We start from the raw sequence: 14,574 nt of genomic DNA on the forward strand, positions 1-14,574 counted from the left end.
GATCTGACTTTTTTCTTTTCTTCTTTCCTTCTTTCTAGCACAATGCTGTAGTCAGAATAATGGTAGAAATCTGTTCTGTTTTATAGTGGCTTCTTATTTGAGAACTTTCCCCCCTGTTCTGACAGTGCTGTTGTATTTTTCACAAGGGAAGAGGCTATAATTACATCCAGTTAGTCCACTGTATCTCCCCTCTGTCAACACGGGAAAAAAAGCTTTTCCTCTCAGCTCCCCAGGGGGGTTATGACAGCCCCTATATCCCTTTAGTCCCGCCCACCCCCTCTACCCTATCTCAAGCATTAACATGCACACGCAAAAACACAACATAAGTCACGGAAAAGCAAATGATGCCAAAATAAGGAATCCACAAACAGTTCTGGTGGCGTTCAGCGTGGTCGGTGTGCTGGGCCCGTGCAGGAGGATGTGCGCAGATTTACAAACAGTAGGAATAACAATGGAAAAGTTGTGTTTGTGAGGAGGTTGGCTGGGGAAGTTTTTGGCCAAAAAACCCCAGTTTCGCCTTTCTTTCTTGCACGGATGCGGTTTCGGCATTCGATCAAATATGTAAGTTTTTGATCAAGAGGTCTGTCCTCACCTTTTTTCCCCCACTGCCGAGTCGTTTTATACATCAAGGAGCAGCTTGGTGTTTTACAAACAGCTTAAATGAAAAAGTGGTTGTTGTTTGGGGTTGGTTGAACTGTAAGAAGAGAGGAGAGAAGAAGAATGGAGCAACAACTAGAAAAGGAGCTTTGAAGAGTAACAAAGAAAGACATGAACAATGGCTGAAAGAAAAAAGAAGAATGCGGCCGTGTATCGCAGCGTCTCTTTCAAAAAGTTGGACTGCAGTAGGAGTGAGGAGCAGCAACAGAAATCAGAGGGTTCGGAGTCTGTCGGCGTCGCCCTCCCCCCGGAGCCCAGCCGAGCAGAACAGTCCTGGGCGACGCGTAATGTCAGTGTGTCAAGAAAAGTTTCCAAAATCTCCGCCACCGCAACCGCAGAGCCAAAGAGAGGCTCCTCCGCTCTTCCCTCCTCTATTTCTCCCTCCATCCGCCAGCTCACGGAGAAGTTCAACAGCAGCAGTAAGAGGAGCGGCGGATCCACCAGGACGCAACAAGCCTCAACGGGAGACGGTGCAGCGGGGAGCAGCGCTGTACCCCGGGCCCGAGGCGACAGGATAAACGGATCTCCAACTCGTAAATCTTTCCAGGAAGACACCGGTGAGGGATGTTTCTTGGAGAGCGATCCAACCACTGCAGAATCTCTCTCGGACAGTAAATCGCTGAAGTTTCACTCTGGCACCGATTCTGTATCGGGTTCAGATTCGGAGAAGTGGATCTTTAGGCGTTTCTCAGCTGAGAGCAGCAAGTCTGGTAAGAGAGGTTATTCTCAGATTTCTGCTGCTGATCTTAGAAAGAGTTTGACTACAGATGAGGAAGAGGATGTTGGTAGTAAAGAGACTTCACTACCTTGCAAACCCCACAGAAGTTATTGCCACATCCCCACGCATTCTGAAAGGTGGCCCAGTGTCACCAAAATCAGACAACTTTTCGATGAGAAAGCTTCGCAACCACTCAAAACTGACATATGTGAGAGCTTAAAGGCAGCTGGGAGAGGTTATTTACATGATTCCAGTTGCATTGAAAGTGACAAGCGGCCAGTATGCGTTTCTGTTTTTGATAAATTCGTATCTGGAGAAGAAAACAGGGAAACTAGCTCTGCTAAAGACACTTCTTGTTATTGTGTGGACATTTATTTCAAAACTGAACATCCTCATCCCTCAAATGACGAAGGAGATATAAAAAATTCTGAATTGTCTTCCAGAAGTCATTTTCACACTGAGTGTAATTATCACAGGAGTAATTCATCCACATGCAGATCTCATAGTACCAGTGCTGAGGCAGAAGCTACCTGTAAGTTCCCCAGAAAAACTGGATCGATACCTGACCCTAAACCTGACCTTCAACCCTGTGCTGCTCCATCTTCGAGGCGATCAGTGGGCTTAGACACCTCCTCCTGCTGCTCCTCTCTACTGCAGCCGACAGAGAGGGAGAGAAGGGATATACAGGGGGTCGGGCTGCCCAGGGATAGTTTACATTCCTCACATAGCTCTTCTAGAGCACCAGCCCCCACCACCTCCTCCATCTCCTCTGCTCCAGCTCCAGATAAAGCCATTACCTCCTATTCCTCTGCTATAGCTCCCCCCTCTGAGCCAGGAGCCTCTACAAAAGTTAGTTCTCCTCTCAGCTTCCATTGGAAGTTAAGCTCTGGAGACGAAGAAGAGGTGCACAGCAGGAGAAAGAGAGGAGGGGCTTGGGGTTATCCCTCATGTCCTGCTTCCTCTGTCACTTGCAGGGGAGGGGAAAGGAGTGCCACTGAGCGAGGGGGCAGCTATTTATCCCGCAATAAAAATGGTCGTTGGGGTGCAAAGGTCATTGGCAGGTCCTCAGGCAGCGAGGAGGACAGCCCTGCTTCTATAGGCCCCCACTGTAGAGAAGCAGTGCGCCGTCGCTCTCTAAGAAAAAAGAAGAGGATCAGTGGGGCTGCTCTAGCAGCAGGCCGTGATGATTACAATGATCAGTATGGTGAATCAGAAGACAGTGACAGTGATCCAGCCCTGACCATGGATCACACTGAAAGGCAGCAGCAAAACATTGGAGAAGTTACAGGGATGATACATCGGAGCCACTCAGCACGAGACCCTGGTGGTCGTAGCAATAAAGCCAGGGTGCAGCACTGGGAACGCCTTTCCTCGCCCACTATGTCCACCACACTTCCTGCTGTATCACGAGTGTCAAAGGTGAAGATACCCCCTTTTGTTTCTAGTCCTGGTGATTCATGTTGCAGTAGCAGATACTCCAGTACTGAGACTCTAAAAGAAGAGGACCAGGGGAATGATGGCAGCTGTGGAGATAACATGCTCTTTAACACCAGTGGATCAGAAGGCAGAACAAGTAGAGCTGCTTCGTCGTCTGTGTTGAGTAAAACTTACCATGGGAATTTCACCATGTACCGGTCCCCTAGCTTTGGACATGGAGACAACTTCTCCCGGGCACCTGTCCGAGTACGTCCCAAAATTTTGCCGACAGCAACCTTTATACCGAGTGTAATGCCCAGAGAAAGTGGAGGATCTTCAGGCGTAAGAGGTCTTGACACTGTTGTACTAAGGAAAACAACAGAGAGAGAGGTTGCAAATAAGGCTAACAAAATTTCTATGTCTAATCCCGATATTGCATCAGAAACTATGACTCTCTTAAACTCACTGAAAAATGATGTGCCAAAACTCAAAGTGCGAAGACCAAGTGGAAGGGACCAAAACAGGGCTGGAGAGTGTTCGTCGGAGTACTGCAGGGACTTGGGCCTTCTAAGTGGGACCACTTTACCTTCTGGTCACCGCCCTTCTCTGAAAGACCTCACAGCCACTCTAAGGCGAACAAAATCATTCACCTATTCGGACAAACTTACAACAGGTGCAAGATCTTATTTGACAGGTTGTACAACAAAGAGGAGTTCCTCTGAGCAGCAGCTTGACTTGGATGAAGAGAAGACTGAGGTGAGGGTGGTGGTGTCAGACAGAGAAGTAGAAAGTGATGGTGGGGATTTTCGATTTGGGCAAAATCTTAGGACTTATGAACTTGAGGATGACGATGGAGAAGTGATGCCAACTCCACTAGAGGACAGATGTGTGCAGGAAGCCAGGCAGGTCATCCAAGATATCTGCCAGATGTGCAGTAGGGATGATGACGATGATGATTTAGCTTTAATGTCATCTGATAGTATTTTGGGGAATGAAGGTTTACAGGTCAAGCAAACAGATGAAGGGAAGGAAGAGACAGGAGGTGTTAAAGATCAGATGAGCACAGCTCAAGAGTCTGAGAACACAAAAGACAAAGATAAACATGAGCAGGAGAGAGAGAGAAGTGCACAAAGTATGCAGCTGGAGAATCTAAACAGTAGGGGTACAGACTGCTGGGAGAAGTCCAACAGACAGACCAGAGAGATTGAGAAAGCATTACTGAAAGGCGACTCGGAGGAAAGTATGCTCTATGACCGCTCCATGGATGAACTTTCAGGCCATGACTCCAGCTTAACGGATGAGGGGATTGTGACAGAGCCTGAGTCGGGTCCCACTGACCTCTCAGAGAGATCTTTCCTGGGATCAGCAGGGGTTAATTTAGGGTCAAGAGTAGCAAAAGATGTTCTAGGGAAGCCACTGACTGGATGGAAGCAGTCAGCTCTTCATGAGGTGAAAAGCTACAAACAGGAGGAAAAAACAATGCCAGAGAGCAGCTTGAACTGTACAGACTATCTAAATGAAACTCGTTTTCCGCAGTCTTTGACCTTTCCAGTATGTACAGCTCAGACTGACAACCGTATTGTGGATATGAGTGCTACTACTTTTATGAACAAACTTAACTCTGAGGGAATCAACACCAGTAGTGCGATGTCAACGGAGTTCACATCAGCTGCAGCATCAGGAGAAGGAGGATTTGAATCTCCTGCAACCCCAAGTGCAGTCCGCCGAAGGCGCAAATTCTCTCCTTCTGGTAACAACAACACAGGATCCGATTCCAGTAATGGAAATCATGCAGAGTCAACAACAGCAGCTGTAGGAAATGGTGAGTCCACTGTCTATCGCTCTCTTAGCGACCCCATGCCTCAGCGGTGTTGTTCTCTAGCGGAAAAAGGAAGCAACAATTTTTCTTCAGTCGACAGCAACCTTTTGGGTTCCCTGTCTGTCAAGGGGGGTGCTTCTCCTGAAGCCTCTGTTGCATCTACTCTATCAGAATACATAGGCAGCGTGGCAAGTGATTTGTCTGTTTACAGTGATGGCGGTTTACGTGATGACGGTATTCAGGATTACAGCAGGGTCATCAGGAACATTGTAGCTGAACCAGGTGCAATGGATAGGTTGATCACAGATGATCATGGCAATGGCAAGGCCCCCAAGAAGAAGTCTTTTAGTGACCCCAGTCGCCGTAGTGAGGCCCCTCCTGTGTCCCAAACTGATCCTCAAACTGGCAGCACACATCAGGTCAGTGAGTTGGATCAATCTGGACAAATTCCACCTTCTAGCAGTGAACCAATCCTAAGTGAGCAGAGAGAGAAACTTTGGGATTCTGAGGCGAACTGCACACAACTGCTTCAGGCTAAGATTGGTGCCTCCCAGTCAGAATGCAGTGCTGTTTCTGATAACCCTGATGACGACGATGATTCAGTAGACCATGATCAAAAGGAGGAGAAGTTTAACTTAGATCTCAAGCTTGCTGAGGTTCTCTCTCCTAGAACAACACGTCGGATGGCTAAAAAACGTCCCAACAAGTTACAATCTTTTCCTGACAATGTTCAATTTTATCCCATTGAAATGGGTTCAGAGGACCAGGAGGAGCACAGCAACCAAAGTAAGCTAATATCGTCTCTTCCTGCATCACCACTGAAATCCAAATCCAAAACTAAACCCAAGCACATTCGCAACACCAGTGATCCCGCTGCCTTCATTCCCATCTCCCTACCTGCACAGCTACAACCCCTGAAGGAAGTGGACTTCCAAGCAGTGCCTCCAGAAGATGAGGTCCCATCTTTGGAGGATGTTTCACAGAAATACAATCTTGAGGACATTGAGGCCAGACCTGCTTCTGTAACAAGTAATGGATCTCAAGGATTAATTCCTAGTGCAGAAGGCTCTGGTGTGACCAGTAACATTGGACTTACAGACACTGGACCTCAGAAGATTGGCACAGAGGACACATTATCTGCTTCTGCTCCACAGAAGACCAAACCTAAAGTGGTGAGTTCAGATTTTTTCCCCCCTCCTTTAATGTGCTTGTTATTGTGTCTGCTGCTGTGTGTTCTGTGTTTTAGGTTTTGATTGTTTACCTTGAAATATGCACACAACATGCAACACAGATATTCATGTGGTTTCCTTTTGTTTTTAATGACAGGGAAAGACTATTAAGTATTCTGATATTGTGTTAATACAATAAATAAAAAACACAGCCAATCTAATTGTTATGGTTCTACGGCATCATTCAGCACTTGTGTTTATTTTCTCCCAACAAACACTTGCATGGCTATTTTCAGAGGCCATTTGGGTTTCAGGATTACATGGCAGAGGCTGTTGAAAGGTTGAGGAGTGTTAAACAAACATTAGTGGATGTTATTAGTTTAATTAAACAAAACTCATACAAAAGACATTAAGAGGTAGTCCAGGGCCTTCTGTTTCTTTTTTTTCTTATTATTTTTTTGCCCGGAATCAATTGTGACTGTGCCAGGGTTAGAGTCATAGAGAAGGCATACAATAAACAGTTCTTCCAATCAGAGTATGTTATGTAATGCTATGTTTAAAGGCTCAGAGATTTATTTTTGTCTTATTTGCAGATATTAGGGTGGCATAATCCAGTGTTTGTAGTTCATAGTAACATAAATAAAGAGATGCTCTGTTATGTCACATTGAGTAGTTACTTGTTTAAAAGTGAATGGAAAGGGAATTAAATTTGTCTGTGTGTATTTCTAAAATATATATAGAGATAATCTTTCCTGCAGATCCCTGACTCAGGTCAAAGTTATTATTTGCAGTCATGGATGTGGCTGTGAGGCATGCAGAAAGTAAAAACAACTTTGGTACCTCATGCAGGAAAGCTGCAACCAAAACTCAGGACTTTCGGTTCATTACATCATCACTGGGATAGCTATGTACCCTTATGCTCACTTTTTTTTTTCTGGTGGCGATGCTTGATGTTGGTACATGGAATATTTTGAACGCATTATGTAAAACCAATGGTCTCTCAAGATTGCCTTTATGGTATTTTTATGTGCATCTGTGGTTGTTTTCCCTGTGTGTCTCTTGTGTTACAATTTTGCTCACTGAATGCAAGGCAGGGTCTGGCCACCCCACAGCCCTGAAAAGATAGGTCTTATCTAGAAAATGGCAATCTGTACTCCCTGTAACATCTCTTTGCTATATTATGCATTTGCAGTTATTCATCTGGCTCCCCTGGAAATGGAGACATCTGGCACTGGACTTATTTTTTTTAATCTGCCATTTGTCAATTTGTTCCCACAGCGGTGAGGGATGGGTTTAAAGTAGTTTTCTGAGAATTTACAGCAATTTTCTACAATCTTCTCAGAGTCTAATGACGTTACAGGACTCCAGTGAATAGCTACCAGCAGGAGGTTGCTCAGAGCTGGTTTAGCTTATTTACGAGTGAGAAACTGAAAACAGTAATATTTCATAGAAATCCATATTTATATGGGGACCAGAACTGAAAAAATAAAATTTAAGGTTCTCTGAAAATAATTTACAAATAAATAAAATTTTGTGAAACATTGGGACTAGTTATCTCCATAATGCAAGAAAATACTGAAGTGTAAAGGAAAAAAAAAAAAGCGCTGATCCTCTATAATTTAATTACATGGGTAAAAAGTGATCTTGATCCTTGATCAATCCCAGGCTTGCTGGGTTTTATTTTTTACTAAATTGGCTTTCTTGTAATTCTGCTTAACTTTAGCACAAACCTAAGATGCTCAGCTGCTAAATTAATTTCCTTTCGTTACCTTGGTGCTCATTGGTTTTCCCTCCCTGTTGCTGCAGCCACGGAAGCGGTAGCTGGTAAGCGACCTTTCCGAGCAGGAAATGGGCTGAGGGAAATGGGAAGTTGTTGTGGTAACTGGAGGGTTTGACGATGTCCAGTGCGACTGGTGCTCATTGTTCTGCGTGTGTGTGTGTCATAAACTGGTTTCTCTTTTCCTCTGCTTTGTGTGTGCGCGTGAGCCTTTGTGCGTATTGTTTGCCTGGAACATGTCAATGTCTTGTTCAAACGTTTGGAGCCAGCACATTAGGTTTAGAACGGTGCCCTGCAGCTCTGGTGAACTCTGACGGCCTGTGTGATTTGGACTGAATGGAACGACAGTGCCAGGCTATAAACGAACCTTCAGAGATTTGGAGAAGCACAGAAAGAAAATGATGAAATTTTATGGGGTTAAGGGAGGAATATTTTTCCTTCTTCCACTTTTACCTTACTCAGTTTTACCTAGTCTTTTTTTCCTCTGCTCTAGTGTTATCCTTTTAATCTAGATACGCTCTCCCTCCCCCTTCCAGATGTTTTTGCCAGTCTTTATTGTTTGCATGCCTGTAACGCTGTGCCAGCGTGTTGCCTTTTCACATCTCCGTTTGTATTTTTCAGTCTAAAATCCCATAGATTCCAGCCCGTGTTATCCTATTCTCTCTGCTATGTCTTTGGAGGATTGTTGTGAAGTGAGGTCATAACTTAGTGTAGCCCATGCCGACAAGCCAAATGTCAGGTAGATGGAGAGATAAACCAAAAAGAAATAAAAGGAGTTGGAAGGAAGCGTACTGGCTTAAAAAAGTAACAGGATTAAAATAGAACTGAGACAGAGTTAAAGAATGAAGCAAAAATGTAGGGAGGGGAAAAGGAGACAGGCCTGTAGTAGAAAAGTTCAGGAAAACTGTTTAATTTTTGGTCATTTTTATGATCCATTAAAAAAAAATAGTGCAGTACTTCTCACATATCCATTATTATGAAATTAACTTTACAGGAACGGAACAAGCAGGTTTGAACAAATAGCAGTACCATGAGATGTTGCTATAACAGGCAGTGTTTATTTGCTCAGGAAAAAAATAAGAAAATGTCGGTGCACATGCTGTTTTTGTGACATTACTGTGATGGATGGAGTTTTCTCTTGACCTTGTATGTGTGCATGTCTTCTGCTCATTTAAGCAGTCTTCATTTTAACAGGCAGCAGGAATGTGGTCCATTCTCAGCCTCTCCTTTTGTTGCATAACAGCTCTCAACTTCCCAAAAGAGATAAAGATTTACAGTGAGCATGTCATAATTACCTAATTTGGGCTATTTCATACTCTAGAATCAGAACTTTTTATGTTCTAATCCTAGAACATAGAATGTTCCATTTTGTGAAATTTCGTTTGCTACCCATAATCATATCAGCCCTCTCTAGTGACTTGATTTTTTGCATACTCTTTGCAATATCTTCCCTCAGACCAGGCATAACTGTTTACCACGTTGTTCAATATGATTTGAGTAATGAGGCCAGGACATGTCGACAGAAGCTGTGAGTTGTGGTGTTTAAGGAAGACAGATGGAGGAAAGGACATAGGTGGAGAGGGAGAGAAAAGCTGGTTTAGATCAACTCTTTATGGATTAGGTTTAAAAGCAAAGTGTTTATAACTATAGATTTATGAGTGACTTTGTTTAATTTGACCACCCACATAGAATCAAATACTTTCCATCAACGTTTTCTACAGCCACTCTTTTATAATCCCTTGTTATGCTAACCAGACTTGAACAAATGAAAAGGTTGATCTGGGCTGTAAGCTCATTTAATGTTAACTTCATAGTTCTGTTGACTAAAATCCTTTACACACAACACAGAGAGAGACTGACCTGCACTCTATAAGGACATAAATCATTATTGGTTTAAGGTAAATTAATGCTTACATAACAGTAAAGAAAACCAGCAGCTATATATAATGCCTTTACAACAATTTTCCTTGTCTAATATGATGTACTGTTTTTAGCTTAGAAAAGAAAGTTTTAGTGCAAAAACAGTGACAATCATGCAATTGTCTAAATTTAGCTTTAATCGGTAAACTTACAAAACATTATTTTTATGGTCAATACTGTTTTTTTTAGTTTTTTTTTTAGTAAAAAACAAAACAACAATGACAATCCATTAAATACACATATCATTCAAAGATATTCAGCCTGAGTGGTTTTGGGTGGCTGAAATCCACCACACACTGTTATTTTTCACCAGAGTTGACTGATGATAACCAGTCGACTCTCTTTCCGTTTCTCCTTTATGGTGTGACGTGCTGCCTTTTTTTTTTTTTTTCCCTTATCCAAAGGAGGCTTTTTGAATTTTGTTTTAGCTTTGTTTAGCTTCTAGAATGCTACAGCATTTTTCAAAATTGCCTTCAGTTGCTTCTATCTGCTTCTATTTTCTTTGTTGCTATTCACAACATCATAAATGGCAGACAAAAACTCTGCATGAGAGGCTGAAATGACGACAGCAACTTCGGATAAGGAATTATTGAACCGTTGTCGGTATTGTGAAAAAGAAAAAAGTTAGAATTAGAGTTCAGATTTAGCGGAATAATGATATACTTTAAAGATTGGAAAAAAAAAACCTGACAATATGATTGGCATTGTTTGGTTCAGTTTTATAGGAGCTTCATTTAAATCACTGTATTTAGAAGAATGACTGAATGTATTTTTTGTGTACAGTTATGAAGTACTAAAGAAGCCTATTAAATATTTGGGTAACACTGTTTGTGTTTCTTTGACTCTGGCCACATGTAATGATACCTGTATTGCCAATATACAATACTGTTATTATTGCAATAAACGTCAATGTGATAAAAATCGAAGTCAATATTACTCATCTGCAGTAGCTATTACTTTGGGTATTAGAAAGAAATACGATTATTGTTTTGTTATGCCTTTAGGAGCAATTGTTTTTGTATACACTCTCCCACCAAAATCAGCAAAAGGGAAAACTCTCTCTAATCCATTAATCAACTCTTTTTAAAGGCCAGCTTGAAAGTTGAATGAAAGGCCACATCACATGGAGAATATTGAGCTGGTGCCTGGAGCTCTTCCTTTACTTGCAAAGGTCAGCGGAGGGTTGTGGTGGTCTAAAAAGTCGTGCAGCTGAGAGGTTAAAATGTGCCGGTGAGATGAAAGGTTCAGGATATGGTTTGTTCTGGCTCTGTGGATAAGTGGGAGGAGGTGGGATGAATCAGAAGATAAAAGATGATGCTGTGGATATCTGTGCTATCTATGACACATAGCTGGTGTCTGCTGGGGGACCTTTTACTCTGAAAACTGTTCCAGAAAGTTCTTACCTGGGAGAATGAATCACCAGACTAGCTTTTGACTGGTATGTGCAAGACATTCTGACGCCACCAGCTTAAAACCATTGGGGCTTGGTAAAAACCGTCTGATGAAATCTAACACATATCTGTATTTGCATAATTTTTTTCCAAAAAACTTTGGGGTTTAGTTGTCCTTATGGAATAAACTTATCCGGTACTGAACAAAACCTACATTAATCCTTTTTTCTGAAGTATGTGTTTTAAAACCAAGCAAGACACCATTCTTTCAAAATGGAATAATCTGTGATAATTGAAGTGCAACACATAAATCATATTTTTTTGGAAAAACACCTTCAGTCAACAACTTAAAGTATTAAAGTGGCCTTACAGAGGTTAGGGACCAAAGCTGCCAGCAAATATCTAAAATCTATGATTACTAGAGACCGTCTGTAAAATGCTTGTAACTGCCTGTTTTAATGGTAGAAAAACCAAATATGCTTTAATTAGCTCAGTGGAAAGCCAATATCTACTGTCTTTCTTATCTCTGCTCTTAGGGGTACAAGCAGTCAGCACCAAGGAAAAAGAATGGCGCTCTTGAATTGACTGCTTTTGCAAATGCCAGCCGGTAGCGTGTCAAGTAGTTTAGATATTACAGCTTCCCAAGCTGGACTTTCTTTCATAATTGTATATCGACAAAACAATCTGTGACTACAAAACCACAAATAAGCAGTGGGACTACTGGAGGTTTCTTTAGGACTCTCTCAGCCGTATATTGTTATTGAATAGTTTTGGCCCAATCTTTTCACTAAATCTATTCACTTGGTTGAGGGCTGTGCGCACTCATTTATGCACAGCTTTCGGAAATCCCCCCACTTCGTATCAACCGAGACGAGGTCTGTGTTTTGCAACTGGGACGTTGCAGCATGTTGATTCTTTTCTTTTTTCCTCAGCTGGTAGATTTGCTGGTCTGTTTGGAATCATCGTCCAGGGCTATGTGGGCCAAGCTTTGGCTGTCGGACAGATGACGTCACTTCTGACGCTAGAATACGTTGGCAAACAGAGACTGCAAGGTGCCAAGGTCCTGTGGCTGCAACAAGAGCCTGGATAATAAGTTTTCCTCCTCCATTCTTGTCTATTAGAATGAGGTGTTTGTGCTATCTTATATGGCTGAACATGTCCACTTTGGTCTCTTTTGTTAAAACACAGTGTTCTTGAAGGTTTTCTGCTTCATTTTGATTCAACTTTGTAGAATATGCCATATTCTTTGAGCTTGAAATGGAGAACTTTTTTTCTCTTGGGTCTACTCCTGAGATGATGGGCAGCTGTCTTAATTTACTTTTCCCTTGCAGTCCCTTTTAGATTGATGGGTAGCTTTTTAAGGTGATTGCTGATGTCTTTCCTTTCCTGGACAAAGACTTGCAAACCGCCAGATCCCCTGCTGATGCAAAGGCACAGAAGATCATTTATTCTTGAATGTTTAAATAACAGCACCAAATGTACTACCTTCCCTTCTACTAAATGCTGTGGAAACAACAAGAGTAGACGTAGTTGTATTATGCACAACTTTACTTGGGATGCATCTTCTCTTTCTGCTTTGGCCTGGAAGTTTTCCAACTTGACTTAAAAGTTTATACTCGAGTCTGTTCCTGTCCAGACATCCCACACGGCCTTGTCACCTCTCTCCTTCATCGCTTCCTCTTGGCTTTCCTCTCGTCTGGTTCAGTTTTCCTCAACAGTACTTACACACAAAACGGATCCAGTGAGAAAGACTCATATTATTGTTCTTTTTTTTCTGTATAATATTTGCTACTTCTAGTCTGTTTTTTGCAGAAACTTGACCAGAAGTACAGTAGGTAGTAATTGTATTTTTGTGTGGACCGATCTTTTGTTATCTAGGATTGGGGCAACAATGGTCTTTTCTTGGCAATATGAACATCAGTAATGGAAAACCTTTACAAGTAGTAGTTTGCTTTAAGCTATCAACTCTAGTAGCAGCTTTTGGCCAAAGCTTTTATTTAAGATAATAAAGTTTCATGTGGTAATTTTGAATATTTTTAAGCCATTTTCAGCTCATTTTTAGAGTCCTACAAGTGGATGATTAAAGTTTTCTTAAGACATTAAAACGGATGTATAGTGTCTCTCTGTTTGTAGTGAGGCTCCATCTGGTTTCTCACACTGTCCATGTATACACACACACACACACACGCACACACACACACACACATAAAAAAAAAACATCTGTGGGAAAACACTGCTGAATGTCCTTGCTGAGTAAGTCACAGTTGCTCTACGCTTTGAAAATCTTTAGTATGGCCTTTTAAGGATAGCCTCCCTTGGTTTTTGATTTGTTTTCTGTATTTTAGATTTTTTTTATCATTATTATTATTTTATTGTTGCCCATGTAAAAACTGAATTTGCTTCGGTGTGGTTGCTAGTCGTTGTCCATCTTGACTTTCCTCCTTGTTCCTGACTCCTGTCCCTTTCTAGCTCTCTTCTCTCAGCTGATGTGGATCCACCCAGTGTAATTACAGAGCAGTTTGCTTGTGGAAGGAAAGCCTCTCCTGAACCAGCACTTTCTAACAGACTTGCCATTTCAGCCGTTCTGTGTGCACTGAAAGATTTTGGCACAGTTTGTGTGGGCAACGTAAAAAAAGAGGCATTTTTACTTGACTGTGATAAACATGTTCACCTTTCGAAGACTGTTTTTTTTCTTTGGTTCAAGTATGCAGGACTTTGTGGACTATCTTTGGTCTGCCCAGTGAAATTTTAGCCTTCCTTTTTGGTTTCTCTCTGAATCAGACATCTGCTCCCACTGTGGCTGCAAATATGCTAACGTGAGAAACATAGTATTCAGTCGCTGCATAACTGACGTAATGCTGACTAAGCTGTGCCAGCTGGAGTAGAATAATTTTTCCAACATATTTTATAAAATATCCATAAATTCAGATTTTTTCCCCCCTTTTTTCTTTGATCACTGATAACAAATATTTCAAATTAACTTTGTCAGATTAAGCATTACATAAGAAAGGGTGGTAACTTCTCTGTTTTTTATTCCCTCAGTTTATCTTTCTGCACAGCTGCACCAGGTCTCATTTCTGAACTGTTATAATGTTGGATCTATTATACTCAAGTTTGGGGTTTCAGTTTGAGTTAAAAACTGGAGTTGCACGGATCACCATGGGCAAGTGCGGCATGCATTTGTATTCACCCTTTACTCTGACACCTCCAAATAAAATCCAGTATTATCAATTGTTAGAACCTGGACATCGGGGTGATTCCACAAAGTATTGATGTAAGGGTGTCAAATAAAAGCGCTCTGCACACTTCTCAGATTTTTATTTAGACAAAAAGTAACATTCAACTATGGACACATGATAAAATGAAATGGTGAATGTGGTGACGAGCTTTCAGAATGTGGGTAGCTGGAGTTACATCACCATGCATCTATGCATGTAAGATGGGAATGTGCGCTTATTTCTACAGGAAGTCATTGTTAAAGACTTTCTGCCAGTTTCTCTCACACAGTGCTACGACTGTGCCCTCCTTGCATCATTCTGCATATTACATTGCGTGTTTCAGAGCGTGGTTGGATGCAGGCACAGCACAAAAACGTTCATAGATGGACTTCGAGCCCCAATGTAACTGTGGGTTGGTTTGGCCACTGAGCGTTCCCTCATAGCTTTGTCACCCGGAGAAACATGAACTATGCAGCGCTCCTTCTCTTT

The 14,574-nt window shown here is 42.0% G+C and overlaps 1 protein-coding gene across 2 annotated transcripts in view; it reads left to right on the top strand.

Annotated features, from left to right (window-relative positions):
• arhgef17 (Rho guanine nucleotide exchange factor 17) overlaps positions 1-14,574 on the top strand; it is a 65,292-nt gene that overhangs the window by 132 nt on the left and 50,586 nt on the right. Inside the window, exon 2 of one of the 2 annotated variants that reach the window (XM_044120782.1) lies at positions 5,709-5,782. Coding sequence is in view for 1 of the 2 variants with exons in the window: in XM_044120780.1 (XP_043976715.1) it covers positions 776-5,782 (5,007 nt within the window). In the remaining variant the exon portion in view is untranslated. Of the gene's footprint in view, positions 1-2; positions 5,783-14,574 lie in introns of those variants that run through there. The other variant, XM_044120780.1, reaches the window with a different exon arrangement.

The sequence above is a fragment of the Gambusia affinis genome, linkage group LG06 (assembly GCF_019740435.1).
Source record: "Gambusia affinis linkage group LG06, SWU_Gaff_1.0, whole genome shotgun sequence".
Taxonomy (NCBI): domain Eukaryota; kingdom Metazoa; phylum Chordata; class Actinopteri; order Cyprinodontiformes; family Poeciliidae; genus Gambusia; species Gambusia affinis.